At 40.6% G+C, this 21,269-nt stretch overlaps 1 protein-coding gene across 2 annotated transcripts in view; it reads right to left on the reverse strand.

The window, feature by feature from the left end:
- Window positions 1–1,067: 1,067 nt before the first annotated feature.
- Window positions 1,068–21,269, reverse strand: part of eipr1 (EARP complex and GARP complex interacting protein 1) — a 72,635-nt gene continuing 52,433 nt past the window's right edge. Inside the window, exons 7-9 of one of the 2 annotated variants that reach the window (XM_035611536.2) lie at window positions 14,128–14,295; window positions 5,173–5,340; window positions 1,068–1,510 (exon numbers count right to left, since the gene is read on the reverse strand). In XM_035611536.2, the coding sequence (XP_035467429.1) occupies window positions 1,336–1,510; window positions 5,173–5,340; window positions 14,128–14,295 (511 nt within the window). In that variant the 3' untranslated portion in view covers window positions 1,068–1,335. The remainder of the gene's footprint in view (window positions 1,511–5,172; window positions 5,341–14,127; window positions 14,296–21,269) is intronic. The other variant, XM_035611537.2, reaches the window with a different exon arrangement.

Here is a 21,269-nt window from a genome sequence, read left to right on the forward strand (position 1 = left end):
TTCTGGGATGACAGAAAAGCCGTGCTTTCGTTTTCTGATTCATGCATCAGCAGCCGTCAAGTGTTATTCTTGGCCATAAACAGCTTTAGCCTGTATATGCCGCACAAAGTATTCTGCACCGTGTCATGGATACTCACAGTGTCAGCGATAAAATGTGTCCATATCTCTGCATTGACTATCAATGCATCATACTTAGCGTAATTTGTCCTGGGCAATGATTCTGGAATACTAAAGAGGTGCAATCATCGATTCACATGCAAATACTTAGCTCTTATCGGGAGAGAGATTGACGGATTGGTCACCACGCCGCATTTTTCCTATCAGCTGCTGGATTTTCTGTATGTGGGGAAATCTACTTTTTCTCATCAACTGTTTGTCTTTTAATACAACATAGATGCGAACACTGGTGCATACTCTATTATCACAGATATGACATTGGCACACTTGTTGCCACCCTCACATCTCATCAGACACTGGTGCCCAGATGATTGTCGAAAGGCAACAATGAGTGTTGCATGTGTGTGTGTGTCTGTAACAAGCATCACATGCTTGCAGGTTTTCTGTGATTTTCTTTTTAAGTTTTTGAGATGTTATAACCTTAAAGCTGCTATATTCATTATTTTAAATTAACGTTGGATCCAATACTAAATCTAAACAATCATCAGATTCATTGATGATGAATGTAGTTAATTGCACCCTTAATAACAATCGTGAAAGGTAAAACTTGTGAAATAGAAAATTAACAGGATTATCCTTGAGCACAAGGAAAAATGCAAAATCATGCTACTGTGATTAAGGTTTGATGAATTCTTTCCTCTTCATTCTCAATTTTAACATAAGTTGACAGGAGCAAAATGAACATTGGCTGCAGGAGAACACATGTTTATACTGGCACTGGTAGCTGAGAATCCTGTAACAAATAAGGTTACTGAGAAATTGTCAGTAATCAACAAATAAATACACATAATTATAAGACAAAGCGGGCTTTGATAGCTTTAAGATAAAAAAATAAAAAATCATAAAAAACATAACATTTAAAAAGCACACCACGTCAATCTTCTATCCAGTAGTTTTTTGGTGACTTTTATTAGGATATTTAGAACAGATGCTTTGTTTACAGAGGTCAGTTAAATATATGTATGGCAGTATATTTACATCACACACACTCTTTGTCATTGCTGCCTCAAATTGACAGCACACGCTACCATGTTATAAAGGAATGTCATACGGTAACTCTTTGTATCTTAGAAATGTGCGCAGGCCTCTCTTCTTTTTGTACTCTCACTGTACAAACACACACAGACACACTCAGATTACCTGCCCCATACTTCCCCCTCAGAGCAGGATGCGGTATTTGAGGGCACGTGGGACCCTGTTGATGACTAGGCGTCCGTCGTAGCTGAGCGAGGCGAAGAGCCAGGGATCAGCTGAGGACCACTCAGCTGCGTACACACTGTCCTCATGCTCCTCATAGGTGGACACCACACTGTCCTTTAGGGGCTCCTTACTCCTGGGTGCCATGGACAAACACACAAACATAACACGTAGATATGAGACATGGCACATGGAGGGGGAATGTATCCCTTCTTGCTTATTTTGAGACTGTAGGTGGGGACTTGGAGATACTACACTGGCAAATGTTAGCTAATATTTAATACACAAGTTCAATGACACAATTGCCTCTTTCTGTTGTTCTAACATACAGTGTTTAGTGGTATCAATAGAAACAAGTATCCTCAGTCACCAGCAGCAGCAGAAGGATGCAAAAGAGCTAGTTTGTATGATGTGCTGTTGGTCCCTGTTTGATGGGTGAAGCTTGCCATCATATAGAGGAGCCCCCACCCCCCAAACTACATCACTGAAATGATTTGGGTAAGACACTGTTCAACCATCTGATAAGCATGTTGAGCATTTCATAGGAGTCCAGTATTAGTGATTATAACTTTATAAAGTGCATGTAGTGAAGTTAAGATCACAGTCTCTATAACAATCCAGTTATAGTATCGTATTCAACGCACCTTCTTCACTCGTTTCAGGAATTATGTCCATGTGTGTCAAAATTACAAAAAGCTTTGTGTGCATGAGGTCAAACAGAAACGTTGACTGTATTTCATTCCTCGTATTTGGAGAGAGAATTATGTGAAAATGAAATTGTTTATATTCATCTTATCTTACAGTTTTCTTCCCTGCATTTTTGACGTTGCATTGCTGCATCTATTTTTGCATAATCACCACCGACTGTCAATCAGTGGAACAGTGCGAACTGGTGAGGGTGATGTGTATTAATGTGGATGAATGGAAAATACAGGGTCCCTCCTGTAAACATATTATTCCATAGCACATAGTGCTATAAAAATTTTGATATTTTGGGGAGTGTGTGATCATTATGTACTCTGTGTTTCAGTTTGTCTCCTGTTTGTTGCGGAGAGCCCAAACATGCCATCGCCTGCTGAGGACTGGAGAATATTTACTTGTTTTATTCACCGTTTCTCCCCCCGAATTCACAACACCAACAGCTGCCTGCCTTGTGCTGAGACACTTCTCCTGCTGCTACAACAATGTGACACTAAATAAAATTTGAGAATTACTATCTAGCGTTATTGCCATCCCAAACCCACTGCGTTAAGGAGTCCTGGGGGGAAAACAGTGACGTTCATATTTGGATTTATTTTACACATTAATTATTTCACACAGACAGTAGCTGCCCCCAGTGGGCTGCAGCCTGAAATACAAACTTGTGCTCTGCCCGTATAGTATTAACGTGGAAGAAAATAAAAACAAGAAGGTATATGTGAACGAAGGAATGATCTGGTTATTGGAGTCACTTTAGCCAGCACCCTGCTCAGCCGGTAACCTTACCCTGCTCCAGGCCACGCTGGTGAGCAGGGTAATAACATTAGACAAAAAAAGGCCCAAATTAATTTCCCCCAAAAAATAATACTAATTTTAAGAGACAACTCGTCAGCACTATGATCGGAAATCCTTTAAGGAAATATGTTTTGGAAAACGCTGTTCATCCCTTGAAAACAGTTCCACAGAAGTTGTAGAATGACAGAGTTGTGAAGATGTTACGGAGGACTGTGTTGGAATTACAACTAATCACAACACTTAATGTTGGTTTTTCCTTTGTGTTCTCACAAATCTGTACATCACCACCACAACTAGGTTACACTGAGGTAACATCCATATTACTCTGTTTGGGTTTTTATAACACATACCACTGCTGCTCGTTTGCACCTACCGTCCACACTACTCCAGAGTTTTTCGAGTGCCTAAAACAGAGAATTTTGGAAATGCTATTCGCCCCATTTTGGTTTGAAAACTCTGAGCTGCATTGTAGTATGGAAGAGCAAAAACGTTTGAGACATTTGGGGAAACCATGAAGCAGGCACCTGCATTCATTTCCTGGTTCTTATCGGTCATGACTCGACTTCCAGTGGTGAAGTTAAAAGTTGTAAACACTTACTTTAAGTACTAGTAGCACCTTGTCATCGGTTCCAAGAAAAGAAACCTTGCACCTGCTCCTATTTTTTACCGTTGTTGTTTCTCATGGGTACTACTTTCTGTAACTAAGTAACCAACTGCACCAACAAGCACATGAGTATAGACAGAGGTAAATACTGACACGTACTGGCGTTAAAAAGCTTGTGCGGACTAAGATCATTTCTGTTTTAACGTGCGGTTTTAAAATGAAAATGGATGAGGATGTAGCCTGAAAAACAGACCAAACTGGTAAAGAAAACCCATCCCTCTTTCAGAAGAACAAAAATCTAAGCCTACCTTGCTTGAGCTCCTCAAAGAATAATCATATTTGAATATCAAGAGCAAGTCAGAAAACGCTATAAGCAGCGGAGGACTTCAGTACGTAGCGTTCAGATACTGTAAAGTGGATACGTACTGTACATACAAGAGGGGTCAATAACTATAGTGGAAAGGTCAAGGCTAAAGCTGAGTGCTGGTGATTAGGAAAAAGAGTTGGTAATTGTGGATAAGAGTCGGTCATTGCATATAAGAGCTGGTAGTTATGGATAAGAGGGGGAATGGGACCATAATGGATGGAGGACAGTGACAGATTTGGAAAGCACTGAATGGTCACCATTACTGATGATACTCCCAAAACTGATCAACTCGAAACGCTGTAGAGAGAAACCCCTTTAGTATTTTGACAGTAACTTATTTCTAATGTCTTACCTCTCCACTTTTATCATTCTGAGTGTCAAAGCATGTGGACGTGAAGGTTCAGGCGATAAAGAACAGTTCCACATGTGCAGCATGTTTTTGTGCACACAGAGGTATCTCACAGTTTGCTTCATTAGGCTCCTTTTAACACCCAGGACATGTACAAGAGCAGTTTAATAAAACAAAATGTAAAACTCATCAGGAATGATATAATGAAGGCTGAATGTCTGTGCCTTAACAAAGTGGTATGATCCCATATCTGAGTTGTAATACAGAATCAAAAATTAAGAAAGAATACGACTACCCCATTATACAATAAAAGATGACTGATGCAGTTCATAGATCACCCTATAAAAAAAGAGCACCCAAAAGAATAAAATCTCGTGTTTAAAAAGAGGGGCCGTGAAGGACGGTTAATACTTGGTTATAAACATTAATGACTGGCAGTGGCGCTGTACCACTCAATTTAAAATTACACTCAGTTGTCAGGTTTTTTTTTAGGTACACAAATCTGAAAATAATGCAGTAAAATACAACAGTCTTGTAATAAATCTTGCCTTCATGAAAGGTGTAATATGCAGTTTTTGGTTGAAACTGTGTTAAAGACTCAGCTATGCGATCATTTTGGGGTCTGCAGTTTGGCTGCACTTGATGCGAATATACATAATTGTAGAATGAACTGCACGAAATAAAAACAACCTTCAAGATGCATGATTTAAAACAGATTAGTGTCAGGTGATATATATATATTTATATATTTTTTTTTTTCATGAACATTTTTTTCTAATGCTGTAATGTAGGAGTGGAGACGCTGACGACTAGAGTGAAACCTGCAATGGTGACAGCAATCCTTTTATTGGGACAACATCACGTGTTCCTAGCTTTATGTAAACAATATATCAATCATACTACACATAATAAAAGCAATTAATACAGTTCTTTAGATTGCTGTTAAGCATTTCCTCTCCTACACAGCCTACAAGTTGCTCTTACTTGTCATCCTGGTGGTTGTCCTCCCCCTCGCTGAGCTCCTCGTCATCCACCAAGTGTCCGAATGGCTCCGAGGAGATGGACACCATATTGGAGAGGATGAGGCGGCTGTCACTGCTGGCTGTCAACACCAGCTGGTCATGGCTGTGGTTGTAGCGGACGCTCCACACCCTGGGATGAAGACACACATAACAAACGTGCATTTAACAATACCCCCACATACAATGTGGGGTATATTTTATATCCAGTCATGAAATCTGCTGCCATGTATGTATCTTCTATTGTTCCCCTAAAAAAATGTGGGTGAAGAAACCCGCGAGTGTGTAAGAACCCTTTACAAACACAATATACGCAGACTCTGTATGTAATGGCAGACCACACATGCTGAAACACAGACAGGCATGCAGAGAAACCGCTTGTGTCTGTCGCTCTTTCACACACTTGCGCCCACACAAATCACGCAGAAAATGCAGCATTGCATGCAGAGGGATTTACAGCAAAATATGCCTATCATGTGTATTCAGATGCCAATAATGGGGATTTGGTACCTTACAGTCTGTATATGGGCTTAGTTCACATGAGTTGACAATCATTATCATAAACTCCCTGATCCTGGTTTTATTTGCTGGTTGCCCAGTTTCACTTTTTCAATCCAATTTCTTCTCACCTTTCCTCCCTTCCTCTCTCCATTTTGTCCCCACTTTTTTTATTCCTCCGATTGTCAACACTGTCTCCTTCTCTTGTTTGTTTTCATCCTCTTTCTCTCTCTCTCTCTCTCTCTCTCTGTGTGTTTGTCTGTATCACTCTCTTTCTCTCTCTCTCTCTCTGTGAGCCCCGGGCACAGCTCAGAGTGCGGCCCCACTTCCCTCACACGGAGGGATTGAGGGATAACCAAATCTGTTGACAGAAAATCAGCCTTGGCCATGCCGTTCCCTGCGCTCCTCTAATCCGCTTCCCTGCTAAAAAATAGTCCCAGCAGCCCTGAGGCCATATCATGGCTGTGCTCTGAAAAAATTAGTGTGCACCCACACACACTCATGCACACACTTGCACGCACACACTTATTCACTCAGGGAAACACCCACACATGCATGTATATGCATCATACAGTATTAAGATTAGTTTACACAAAGGATAAATACACACAGACACAATGCATTATAGAAATTCTTGAATGCACACAAATACACAAATACACATATAAGAGGTAAAAAGAGAATGTGTTGAGAGTGTACACACACACGCACGCACGCACACGCGCACACACACACACACACACACACACACACACACACACACACACACCTATCTCTACTATCTGCAGCTATCTATAGTTATGGATATGTTTGCCAAGTCTATCTTTCTTTTGGAGATAACACTCGCTCTTGTTCGTGTGTGAGTGTGTATGTGTGTTTGCCTTTATCAGGTGAGGATTGGTGTGCTGCAGCAGTAGCTCAGTTTGGCCCCTCGCAGACACACTGATCATCTATTCATCTCACACAGGAGAGAGAGTGAGAGAGTGTGTGTTCCATGCATACATGCTTCTGCAGTGCACTACGATCAGCTCATAGCACTGCCTGAATCTTCACAGAGGACAAGCCAGACCAGGACTGGGCTGCATTCATCCCGTCTCTCGATCCTAACCGACAAAACGAGGAGCTCCCTATTTAATCAGTAACTGGGGTATTACTATTTTTTTATTGCTCCAGCAGTGGTTGGGGCATTTCATTAGTTTGATAAAGTCATTAATAAAATAAGAAAGCAATCAACATTGAAGTCAACAGAGTCGTCAAGTTTATCATTAGTGCATTTTCCTAAATGTGCCTAAATTCTCCGCTAATGCAAAGTGAGAGGCATTCTGTTCATTGTGCAAATCCTTTTTTTTTTTTCCACATTTTAAATAGTCAAATACATACATGGCTTGGTAATATTTCTTGTTAACTTATACCCTATACAACAATAAAAGATTAATATAAAATGTTACAGCCTCCAATAATTTCCCAAATAAAAGTTAACACTTGAGCTCCCCAACATTAAAAGTGAGCCGGTATGAAACTTTGGTTACCTCCTCTCTCTTCTCTCCCCCTCTTTCTGCCCACCTCTCCTCTCTTCCCCCCATTTCTCTCCTCTCACCCCAACTCAGTTTTGGGCGCCAAGTTCTGCTAGAGATTTCTTCCTGTTAAAAGTTTTTTTCTTGTGCTTCTCATTGTGGGAACTGTTGGGTTTCTCTGTAATATTGTCAGGTATCAACCTCACTATGTAAAAAGCCTTGAGATAATGTATGTTGTGGTTTGGCGCAATACAAATAAAAATGAGTAAATTTGAATTTGGTGTCTCTTGGTATATCTTTAATATCAATCACTTCTACTCTTTAGCACATTTTGTCACTTACTTCTAGGGGTATCTGGTTATTTATTTTTCTGCCACTGAGATTTGTGCCGCCCCCACAAAAAGAGTAAAGTTGTCTTGATTTTCATTAGTGATGTTTGCAGCATTTTAAAATTAAATACACTGGTTATTGTTTCCATATGAACAATTTATTTGGTTATTACAAGGAAAATAATTTTAGGCAAGGGCATTGGGTTATTCAGGGTTTTCCGGGTATGGATTTTCATTCTTTCAGTAACAGATGCAAAACATGGGCAAAACTATGTGGACAACTTAATGAAATATTAGGACACCAGAATAACACACTCATTGTATGTTATAGATCCATAAAGTGCGTGTGTGTGTGAAAAGGAATAGAATTACAAAAGTCTCAAATAATGGTGTGAAAGCTTTATATTAAAGAATCTTGCCTTTTTTTTCCAGTAACTTAGAAAGTTACAAAAGCTGCCTTCCTGGAATCAATGGCACCAGGCTAATTCAACTGTCACTCTTACTACTTGCCCGTGGGCATGGCATATCAACCCGCAACACATGACCTGCATTGCCACAGATGACTACCAGGGTCAGGGAGTGAAATAGAGAGAAGGGATTTTAGCTGCATTTGAACATAACACGAAAACTGACCGTGACCCGAGCCCAAAGCTTTATAGGGTCAGTTTGCTGAACTCTCAGGAGCATTAAGATTTCTGAAATCCGAAAAACTATCCATATATCTTTAGCTATTTAATGTATTTTAAAATGTGAACACCAAACATAACATCCGGCTTTGACATGGAACTGAGTAAATTAAGGAACCAAGCAGTTCTCAAATATTGTTTCAGTGTATTTATTATTAAGATACTCTCGAACACCAGCACATATTATAGATGATGAATTGCAGTGAACATCATGGTTACATCACTGCAGTTGTGTGGCGGAGAAAAAAAGTGGAAACAAGTGGTGTGGAACTCACCGATTCCCAGAAAAAAAAGATTAAAAAGTCCCTTTACGTCACCCATTGTTTTGTGAACTTCCGTTTTGAAGCCGCAAGTGTGTCTCAAGTCTGACTGAGAGATCGTCCACTTCGGACCAACTAAACCTGCAACCATGCACCAATTGGACGTTACTAGCTGTCAATCATGCTGCATCAATGCTCCATTTTACTCTAAATGACTACAATTTACAAAATGATCATCATAATGTTTGAAGGAGACTTGAAACTGGCAATTGAGAATAAACCTCTCTGAAATATTTACTGAAGTTGTAAATTAAGTCATTCAGCAATTTTCTTAAGGACTTCTATGGAAACTGACTTCTTTTTGCAACCAGTGGACTTGCCCTCTGCTGGTCATTCCAGAGAATACAGGTTTCAGGCACTTCCGCATTGGCTTGGCGGACCTGGTTACCACGTCCATTTTTATATACAGTCTATGCTTATTGCACTGTCAGATGTCAAAACATTAATGCCAACAATCTTAATTTTTTATAGAATATCGTCAGAAATGCCCTTTGACGCTTAATGCAGACATTCATGGTTGGACTTGACTGATGAAATCTCCACTGTTTATCATACAAATGCAAAATCAAAGATATAAAAATGATTAATCAATAATACCAACAACCACAAAGCTGGCATTCTGTTTGGTACAATGCACAAACAACTGCTTTAAAACCGACATCAACTATCCTTTCACTGGCCTGAGCTTCACCTAAAGAGGGGGATCAATGGCCCTTGGTGCTTCGAGTCCTGTCGTGGGCTGTAAGGCATCTTTTACCTTAGAGTTGAACTCTAGCAACGCTGAACCTGGGAAACTACCCTTTTGGCTGGTACTTTATTTCCCCACCAGCAACTCCCCCTTCGGCCCGGAGGGCTATAAAAGCAGAGGCTCAGGAGGATTGGCAGTCTCTCTCGCAGGCTCCGACCGAAGGGAGACCAGTGTATTTTAAACCATCAGCCTTGCCTCGGTTGTATTATTGGTGGACAGCTGGAATCTGATTCTTGTATGTGGAAGTAAATCATGGTTTGCCGCACAGGAACAAGTGTGGAGGTTTGCTTCTGTATACAGGGACAGGATCTTTGTGAAACGGAGTAAGTGGTGATTTGTTACCCAGGAGCATGATGGGGGGTCAAAAGCCATTTTGACGAGGACACCATGCCAGTACCAACCCCCTGGCTTGGGCAAGCCACTAACTGCTTCTGTATACAGAGAGTTCCATGCTCATCTTTTGAGCAACCAGCCTCCGACTGAAGGCTCTAAGTAGAGTTGTTGGTATGGTTCATGTCATCACGAAGACTGGTAACAGGTTAGATAAAAAGGCTAACTCTTCCCTCCTAGCGATTAACTGTTGCTTCCTCTGGTCTGCTGTGCTGAAATGATAACTATCAACAACACGGAAAGAGCACTTCCAGTACAATACTAAACTAAAGTGGCATCAAACTAAATTGAGAAAAATGTATAAAAAAAATTCAATTAACGAAATTACAGGAATAAGCATGGTTTTACCATTGGATTGGTTATTGCATAATAGTCTTTGTTTGGTGATTCGCCTTTTCATATATCAAAATGTTTCCACATTATAATGATAAAATATGATTTAAATGTTATAATTATGTTATAATTTTCTCTTTAATATTCTGTTGGACATTGTAAACATGAAGCGATAAAATAAAAATCTTGTAAACTTTCAAAAAAAGCTTCCAGACTTTCAAGAGTCAGATTTTATTTCTCTGACAGAGACACACACACAGAGAAGAGTTTTTTCTTCACTGAGACAGATGCTGCTACCTCCTGCAGGTAAGCTCTGAAACCCAAACCAAGGCAACACGACTGACAAACACACATCTCATATGGGTAGAGAAACTCTGTGAGGATTATTCCCTGAGTAGAGTTCCAGAGTTCTAGCTCAGTAAGGCCTTCAATAACTCTTAGGGTCAGATCGGAATAGTTCTTTATATGTTTCTTGAGACGGAGGTTTATTTTTAGGGAATTAGACTGTACGTTTTTAAGGCTTAATAATTATTCCTTGAATCTCGTTAGCTCATTGTCAAACGACTGAACGATTAATGAACTTGTTGTCGCCCATGGGAATGTTTCAGGTGGAAACGCTTGAAAATAGCAAGTTTCTTAATTCCCCTTTGCTCTGATGGTCTTAAGTCCATGGTCCTGAGAAAACAGGGCAGCAGCGGCAGAGACACCAGAGAGAACGGGTCGTTGACCAGGTTGCTGAAGTTACAGCTGACGTTCCCAGCACACCGGTGCAGCTGTTTTGCGTGTGATGCTGTGATAAAACACACACTCACGCTAACCTGCCGGCATAGATTCCTGCGACAGGACCGATACTCTTCAATTTATATATGCTTCCTTTAGGCAATATTATAAGAAAACTCCACATACATTTCCATTTTTATGCAGATGACACCCAGCTGTACTTATCTATACTGTAAAGCCAGATGTAACTAGTCAGGTGGAAGAACTTCAAGATTGTCTTAAAGACATAAAGGTCTGGATGACCTATCATTTCTTACTTCTACTTCTTACTTCAGACAAACCTCGGTCCTAAACACCTCAGAGAAATATTATCTGAGCATATAGTTACCTTGGAAGGCATTACTTTGGCCTCCAGCCCTACTGTGAGGAACCTTGGAATTATCTTTGACCAGGACATGTCCTTTGACTCACACATAAAACAAGGACAACCTTCTTTTACCTGCGCAATATCATGAATATTAGAAACATCTCAAAAGGATGCTGAAAAACTAGTCATTTGTCACTTCTAGACTGGACTACTGTAATTCATTACTGTTAGGATGTCCAATAAGTCTGTGAAAAGCCTCCAGTTAATCCAAAATGCTGCAGCACAAGTTCTGACAGGAACTAGAAAAAGATATCATATTTGTCAAATTTCCATTGGCTTCCTGTAGAATTCAGAATCAAAATCCTGCTCCTCACCTACAAAGGCCTTAATAATAAAACTCCATCATATCTTACAGAGCTCCTAGATCCATATTATCCTAAGGGATCACTTCTCTCTGTAAACACAGGACTACTTGTGGTTCCCAGAGTCTGTTTAAGTAGAATGGGAGGCAGAGCCTTCAGTCACCACGCTCCTCTCCCCTTTTGTGTCATTGTTTGTTTTCCCCTGTGTGTAATCCTGCATGTTTCTCCCCTGCTCTGTGTCTGTGTCTTTCTGTGTGTTGGTGGGCGTGGCTTCTCCCTGCAGGTGGCGACAGGTGGAGATCATCAATAATCATTCCCCCTCAGTATAAGAAGACCGGCCTGAGATCCACTCGTCGACAGATCGTTCAGTCAGCAAGAGCGATACCTTTGTTGTGATCCTGGCTCCCGTTATCGCTGTGATATCTCTCGTGTCCTTAGCGTGTGTAGCTAACCATTGCTTGTGCTCTTTTGTCGTAGTTTACTCTTGTTGCTTGGTTCGAATCACTGTGCACGCTCTGGAGAGCTCACCACCAACCACCACTCACCACTGGGACCCTGGACATGCCACCCCCGCCCCCCGTGCACTGTATATTATATTACACATTAAATCACGTTATATTTGATCCCGTGTCGTCTTGCATTTGGGTCCAGTTCCACCATGTATCGTTCATAACTCTCTCGTCTGGAACCAGCTCCCAGTTTGTGTCAGGGAGGTAGACACCCTCTCTACATTTAAAGTTAGACTCAAAACCTTCCTCTTTAATAAAGCTTATAGTTAGAGCTGCTCAGGTCTTTACTGAACCATCTCTTAGTTATGCTGCTATAAGCCTAGACTGCTGGAGGGAATTCCCATCATGAGCATTTTATTGGTGTATCTTCACCCTATCCCTACCTGAACCAGTGTTTGTATCCCTCCCCCATCCCTTACCCTAACCCCTACCCAAACCAGGGTCTGTACCCCAACCCCTAGCCGAACCAGGGTTTGCATCCCACTCCCCTCTCCTCTTCTCTCCTCCTTTCTCTCTTCTCCCCCTCTCTCTTCGCTACCCTTCTTTCTGCCCACCTCTTCTCTCTCTCCCATTTTATCTCTCTCACCCCAACCAGTATACTTTTTGTAAATGTAAGTATCGGTCTGGTAGAGATTAGCAGCTGTTATACAACTCCTCTCCCCCTCATATGTATACATTACATTTCACTAACTCTGTCTGTGTTTTCTCTCTCTCCTAGTGTATCACTGACTACAGAGCTTCAGGATCCAAATCCAATCATTATTATTATTATGTTTATTAATTAGAACATAATTGCATCTATAAGTGTCAGTATTATTTTTTTAATTATAAGTCTGGTAGAGATTAAAGCAGTGGTTATACAACTGTTCTCACTCTCTCTCCTCTCCCCCTCTTTCTGCCCACCTCTCCTCTCGCCCTCATTCTTCTCCTCTAACCAACCGGTCGAGACAGATGGCCGCCCACAACTGAGTTTGGTTCTGCCTCCACAGTCACCAAGTGCTTGCTCATTGTGGGAACTGTTGGGTTTTCTCTGTAATATTGTAATATTGACCTTACTATGTAAAGTGTATTGAGACAATGTATGTTGTGATTTGGCGATATACAAATAAAATTGAACTGAAATTGAATTCTTATTACGCAATTTCATAACGGTAAACGCAATTGACCAATGTTATGAAAGAAGAAGTAAAATGTAAACAAACCAAACTGCTCATAGACAGTTCAGCCATAACATCATCAGGCATTCCATTACTCAAAGTGAGTAAAGTAGTACAGTACTTTAAATACTCTGGATTACTTCAATATTCACCGACAATTTTATTGCGTGTACCAGTTTGAAGCAAGCTAGTTATAGTGCTGAAAGAGCTAATGGGCTGATCTGCAGCCACCTTGCAATTCAGCTAGGCAGGTAGCTCACTGGACAGGCGAGAGTTCAACTAAATGAAGCATTTGACATTCTGAAGCACTCATTGTTCACCAATTTAAAGGGGCAGTAAGCGATTCATGATTAAGTTTGTCTTACTCTTTGTGATTTCACTGCGCTGGCCAAGCCATGAACCAGCGATCTTGGGTATCGGAGACCGACGCACTAAGCGCTAGGCTAAAACAGCGCAGTAGCAGAGCGACCCGTTAGCATGTCTGTTAATGTGTCGACAAGTGACAGGTGCAGGTTGTGCGGTCCGCACCATTTTTTTGTTTAAGATTTACAGAGCCAGGGCTGAGCTGAAAACCCTTATATTTTGTGCCGAACACACAGAACCAACATCTAGCGGACCATGAGGAAATTTTCGCTGATTTTTACAAGTATGTTGCTTAATCGCTTACTGCCCCTTTAACCTGTGCTCTTCTGGTTAACTGTTAGTAATTTGGGAAGATGTTGGGATGATTAATTGTTGTTAAATGACACCTGACACTAACTGTCCCATGCCTACTGTCCCTTTCTGCCACCAGTTAAGCCCTGTCCAACAAAACAATTCATCGCTTTTTACAAGCTATTGGCTGTGAGTGTGACTCTTCAAGTGATGCTTCAGCAGAAAGGACACTAGATGACATAGAAACTTGGTTCATGTTGTGTGGTTTAAGGACAGTACCCACTCCACTACCTCAGCTCCTCACTCCTCCCTCCCCCTTTACAATTCACCAACCAGTGCGAGTGCTCCTCCAGGGTCTTGACAGGCTCCTGGACATTGCGGACATCCCAGAACTTGACCTTGCAGTCATCTCCACAGCTGGCCATATAGTACTGACGGTTTGGGTTGAAGTCCAGGTCACGCACCAGCTGGCCATGAGCGTTCTCGATGCAGTAGATCTGACTGAAGAAGAGAGAGAGGGAGAGAGAGGAGAGAGGAAAAGATTGAGGTGATTAAAAGGAAAGGGGAGAAAGATGAGAGGAGAGGTAGGGAAAACAATTAGGATGGAGAGATAAGAATGAGAGGGAGCAGCCGGGGAGAGAAATGATAAGAGAGAGGCATGGAAGAAAGGGGTGTGTGTGCGTAGGACAGAACAACAAAGGAGATATGAGAGAATGATTCACAGGCTCCACACAAGCAAGAACATTCCCAGGCTAAATCAAATCCTCCTCTCTGTCAGCGAAGCCAGGCTCAATAAAGAAGCGGACACCGGTGGTGGTAAATTATAAAGGTAAGTTTCATAACCACACAGCCTTGAGTTCTGTCTAGAGTGAAGTTAAAGAGTGACAGAGGAAGAAAGACGCTCAGGTCATTGTCTCCATCATTCCAGCCTCCACCTCCTTTCATCTCCTATACATTCTCCCTGAATCAACTTATCTTTTCTCTTTCAATGTTAACTTAAAAATAAACAATTTGCTCTCTTTTATTACTTTCTTTTCTCACAACCGTGACGTTTTTCAAAGCACTGCCATGGTTTTATGAGCCAAGTACAGCTTTGGCAATGGACAACATAGTTTTTCTTTGTTGGCTTGCTTGGACTGTGATGTTTAACTAATTTCAACCTGCACTAAGCAGTATTTTAACAATTAAAGTATGGTAAGATAGAGATAGTAAAATACAAAAGACTTTGTTCATACATGTACCAACCCACATAATTATCACCCAGCTCTGTACTTTCCCTCCTCTCTGTGGAGCATTGCAGCATCTTTCAGCTATCTCTAAACTCTGCTCTTTTCAAATTAATTTCCATACACAGCTGGCAGATATTTTAGGCCAAACAAAATCAGATCAACCCATTGAATACCTCCTACCCAGCACCACCAAAAAAGACAGACAAAATTGGAGACGAAATGAAGTGAAGAAACAAGTTAGCAATTTTGCAAGTTAGCAATTCTTACATCAAAAACAAAAAAGTTAAATATGTCTGCTTAAACTGGATGAGTAAAATTCAATGGAGATAATTTGACAAATATTATTAGGTAATGTCCCAAAGCGGCAAAAAAACCCCTCAAAAATAATATACATATTTGTTTTTTGAGGTTTTATTTGTGCGCACTCCATGGTGATTACTGTTTGTGGGTTAATCACAAACAGTAATCACCACCAAAGACAAGTTGGCAGTATGGACATGAAAGATAGTCATACCCAATCCACTCATATGACACTAGCTGTGACTGGCTTTGGAAAAAAACATGACCCAAATCTACTGTGTAACTTTAACTGCTTGCATTGCTGAGTAGCTCATGGTTATAATACAAACTGTTAAACACGTGAGTGAAAAAGAAATTTTGCAGAGACTGCTTACACCAGATATGAAACAGCATTAATTACATGTCTTTCCCAAATCCATTTTCTGCATAAGCAGCCCTATACTACATGTGTGTTATAATGTTAGGTGTACAGGTATGGTTTATATTGGCTAGCTGTCTTTGTAACCTCTTGATACTGTTGAATAATAAATTAGTAAATCAGCTGGGTTCAGAGAATTGAATCCCATTTGAATAAACTGGTAATTAACTGGATCTACAGCGCTGCCTCCACCATTAATGCGACATGAGACTGTGTCAAATAACTACTTGTTTTTCTTCATTTCCTCTCCAGACTGGCGTAGCAATGCTTAGTTTGGCACACTTTTGCTCAGCAGAGTGGAAAACCACAGAGTTATAGCCCAGCTGGATGCCAACAGCAGCTAGCCAGCAAGCTAGTCACCCTGCTGATCGCGTTAGGCAATTAACATGCTAATTAAAAATCTCATTAAAATAAGGGAGGTATAAGAGAATGACCTGGGGCAGACCGCTGGGCTTCAATTAGGTCAAGACAACTCAGGGACTGTGTGTGTGTGTGTGTGTGTGTGCCTTTACTTGCTGTTGCCACCACCAGACCGTTGCACTGGTGATGGCATATGGAGCTTTACAAAAAATGTCAAATAACAAGTAAGAGCTTCCTCTGAAGCTTTTTCATGAAGCATAGAGTGAGGAGACATGTACGTTTTCAATAATTTATTCTGCACAAATGAGCGTACATAAATGGATATATGATGTTTACTCATAACCATGTATGTACACAAACATTGATCACGTTTCCACATGTCAACTAGATATGTCAAAATTTCCAGACACAAGCTGTGTCCCAGTTGCATAATATATACAATAATCATGTGCTGATATGTATCCTCACTGGAGCATACTGCACAGACTTCAAATAATATTTTAAAAGGTTGCATTGATATGTACTGTTGTCCACCTGTGCAATGTAGGACAATGCAGCTACACAAAGTAAGGAAAAAGATCTGAGGACTGTGTTGCTTAAGCTCATGTGACAGCGCAGGAATCAAAAGAAAGAAACAAAAATGTATTAACTCCTTGCATTTTTTTTCCTTTCACTACGGCAGTACTTTCCAGAGTTAGTGCTGGATTGATGTCCAACCATTTTCAAAGTGTTGGTTGGATGATAGTGGACAGCAAAAAGAAAATAAATGTCTGTCATCAGATATTTATTGTTTGTCCTACAAAAGCAATTAAAGAAAAACAAAAAAGGTTGGCTTTTGATAGCTGGTTCTGTTAGTAGACAATTAGTGTTAGTGTCATTGTAAATTCAAGCCAGTGCCTGTGTTCAGCTGATATTTTCTCAAAATTAACAATGTAAATGATCAATCAGTTTAGGTCTAGGAGTCAGAATTTCTTGGGTAAATGTGTCAATAATGTATCAATAAGTTCTGAATCAAGACTTCCACTATTCTTTACTTTAGTTCGAAATAATGTTGGAACCTGAACCCAGAGGGTATTGAGAAAGGATTCAGCTGTGATAAGTAGATTTGATGCTGGATTGAGATTCCATTATCAAACCCCCACCCTAGTGGTAATCACTTCAATATCTCTTGGATTAGGTCAAGAGATATTAACTGGATTAACAGGATTTTTACTCCATCACCTTGATGAAGTATCTTGATGTCAGTTGCTTTTGCTGGACTGAATGAAACCAGGCAACGCTGTCTGGTCATATTGTCTCATTACTACTGTTTCTCATGTTTGTCCCCTCCCTTGTGTTTCCTGGTTGTTTCCTGGTTGTTCCCAGTTTGCCTCACTCTCAGCCCAGCCCCTCGTCATTTAAGCTGTTATCTCTGCTACTTCTGCCTGCCTTGCTTGACCAAACAAATATCCAATAACACTGATTTTGAATTATTGGAAAAAACAATAAAACGTCATTGGCAGAGGGCTGTGATTAGATGAACGCTCAGATATGAACAGACTTCTAGAAAAGGACATTTTAAAATTTAAATAAAATATATAGACTAAAACTCTGCCGCTGATGAATTAACATTCATCTAATTAATGACTTTTAAAAATTTTCCTAATTATTTCACAAATTGTTGTTTCGTTGATATATATTTAACATGAAATTTGAAGTTTTTCTTGTGTAAGTCCTACTCTGGGGTCCAACCTTAACTTTGAACCTTAACTTAGGGTTAGGGGTTGATAATATGTGTTAAGTCTTAACACTATCAATTAGGAGTTTTTACCAGAGATTTTACAAAAGGTGTGATGTGATGATGAATATATTAACTGCTTTATGATTATAATGAGATGCATTTTCCTATGCATGAACAATTTAATGAAAGTAAAACCCTGATAAGATTAAAAACATATAGTACATAAAAATATTTTGAAACAAGCACTTATCAACCAATATCATATATATATATGATATATTCTGAGTCGACTTGGAACTTTTGGTGAACTTCAATTTTACTTGAAATTGCAATTTCATGTCTAATTTTGGGCTCATGCACATGATTTATTTACAGTGGTTCATCCCTCTCCTGAGTGTGACTCTGAGGTAAAAGGCGTGACCCCAGGATGTAGAGTGGCTGGTGTTCAAGCCGGCCCGCCATGGAATGGGACGCGCCAGTCGCGTGAAAAGGAAATGGAGCAGGAAATTGGGTTAGTTTCGCTCATTCCCTCTCTGGTGTCTCTCAAATTCACACTCCTTCGGCACAGGTCTAATAGTTGAGAGACTGGGGACCTTTTTGTATGTGTGTGTGTGTTTGTGTTTGTATGAGTGTGGAGGATTAGAGCTGTGGCCGGCCTAAACCACCAAACACACTCCAGCTAAAGTCATCCAACCAGCTAGGCTGAGCATGTGAGTGTGTGTGATGGGAGGTTGATGAGGGGACAGGGGACCTATTACACACAATGTTAGGTGCACACAGATAATAACATAAAACAAAAAACACATTCCCTAAAATACTGTTATACGTATAAATACAGAAGAAGATAGAGGTGTGTAAGAGGGAAGATACAAAGGAAGATAGAAAAGTATACACACACACACACACACACACACACACACACACACACACACACAGCTTCCTGGGTAAGTCTGCGTAATAAATCTCTCTACTGAGGAGATTGACTGGAACACAGACGCTCACAGTCACACACACAAGCACACACGTGCGCACGCATGCATGCACGCACGCACACACAAACACACACACACTCTCTCTCTCTCTCTCTCTCTCTCACACAAGTCTCTGTATCTATGACAACTGCTGTGGGGAGAGAGGGGGGAGAAAAGAAAAATCGAAAGAGGAGAGAAATCATTTGATCGCTGATCAAAATGAAAGCCATGGCTTTGAGATGGAGCTGGCAGAGAAGGAAAGATTTGAGGGAGAGATGCAGGCAGGCAGGTAGAGGGAAGGAGAGAAGGAGGGAGGGAGGAAGAATGGGGGAGAGTCTCCCCCTAAAGTAGGGGATCACTACATCTAGCAAATTAAATGATTGGTAAATCTTCATGGTTAGCATGGAGTGCACACAAAACTTAAGAAAAACTAATATCACCAGCGCAAGTTCAATGTAAACTTACACAAACTAATAAGGATACATCTTTTAATTTCAGATGTCTGAATTTGGTACTTGTCAGTAATACTGTAGCAATCATACTATGACAAGTAATTATAATAAAGTAACCATGTAAAGTGGTGTGTATGCGGGCGCTGTAAGAGTGAGAGGCTTGTGTCTGTTTTAGTTTTTCCAAATGCAAATATTACATTTGTCAAACATGTCAGTAAGTCCTAATTTTTCTGGCTCTTCCAGTTCTGAGTTTTATTGTTTAGCCAGAGGCCTTTATTTTGACACGTTGTTTATAGAGAGGCTTTTATTTTGATATTGTGACACGCAGCAGTCAGAAAACCCATGAAGAGGAAATTGGTTTGTTAGCACGTTCCTCCTTATCAGTAGCCTTGGAAGGCATTATCTGTGAGTGAAATAAAACATGAAAAAATGTGACCTTAGTTAAAGTACTTTTATCGTGGAATAATACGTTGTTTTAGACTTTGTTTGTAGTAGAAACTTACTATACCCATTAGCCTAGCTATATTCTACCTAAAAACTCCGCTAGCTTAGCGACATGCTTTCTGATTATGTCGCTAGCCTAGCTGCATTCTACATGTATTTGTAATGTGTTTGTGGTGTCATTTTCCCTTGTGCTTATTGGTACGTGTTTTTGTCTTTCAGTTTCACACTTTTAACATAATAAAATGCGCAGCTTCACCCCGGGGTACTAGCTTCTTTATGTGGAGGTGTTTAGCTTGCTGGAAGATGGAATGAGGCATTCTGTGAGGCCACTACACTTATCTTAAACAGTGAAAAAGTATATATTTTTTTTCATAAATGGTAAATGGATTTAATTCATTTAGCTCTTTTGTAGTTTTCCCAGACACATTCATACAGTGCTTCAACATCACCTAGACACTGTTTTCAGACATGAACTCAGGAAAATGTCAGGAAAATTGGGTCCGGACATTTTCCAGAGATTGCTGTTCTCATATGACAAATGCACTAGGAGCTTGTCAGTGAGTCAGATGTGTTCATAACAGCAGGTACATTTCTGGAACATTCTGTTTCTGGGTGGAGCAGCAGGTGGCAGGATATGACGAATATTCCTCTGCGGAAAGCAGTGTTTTTATTTGTAGAACTCGCTGGGAATTCTCCAGTGATTTTCCTGCTGTATTCTCAAATAGCCTCACTAGGAAATTTTTTTCAACTTTTACGAGCGGGCTGACAGGAAAAGTACAGGAAAACATTCGCAGACATTTGCGTGCTCACATACAACCCCTCCGGAAAATTTCAGGAAAATGACCAGACTTCAGTGCATGTCTGAAAGCAGCTTCACATTCACACACTAATTGGGGCAATTTGCGGTTCAGTGTGTTGCCAAGAGACACTTCTCCATGTGAGGAAAAAGAGCCGGGGCTCAAACCACCGACCTTCCAATTACTGGACGACCAGTTCTTCCTCCGGAGCCACAGCTGCCGAAATACACATACTTGGTATGGTCATCCAAGCTTAATTTACTAACTTGTTGCAGCTGATGAAATCTTTTAGCAACATTTGTTATTGCGCTCAAGAAAGAGAATGATTACTTTGTCCACCTGAGACCAAGGACACACTTTTTAATAAATACTTCAAATTTCAACTGATGGTTTCTGCGACCATTAAAATTATAATCTGCATAAATGTACCGCATGAGAACCTAAGGTTTGCAGTAACAGCAAGTAAGAAGGGGCCGTGGGTTGCTCCCATAAATTTGGAGAAATTCATTTTATTCTTCAATTTTGAGGTCTGCATAAGGTCATGACTATACCATTATGAGCGTTACAGTATAATGTCTGGTTCATGTCTACTGGGGGAGGGGGGGGGGGGGGGGCGTGGAGTCGGAGCACATGAAAAGGTTACAGATGATTGATTTGACAGGAGCATGGTTCAAAAGGTCATCTTCAATGCAACAGTGGCACATGGAACCCGAACTATATTTCAAGTGCAGGTGACGTTGCATAACGACTCCCATACAAATTTGAAATATGATGTTCCTCATCA

This window comes from Scophthalmus maximus, chromosome 15, assembly GCF_022379125.1.
Source record: "Scophthalmus maximus strain ysfricsl-2021 chromosome 15, ASM2237912v1, whole genome shotgun sequence".
Lineage (NCBI taxonomy): Eukaryota > Metazoa > Chordata > Actinopteri > Pleuronectiformes > Scophthalmidae > Scophthalmus > Scophthalmus maximus.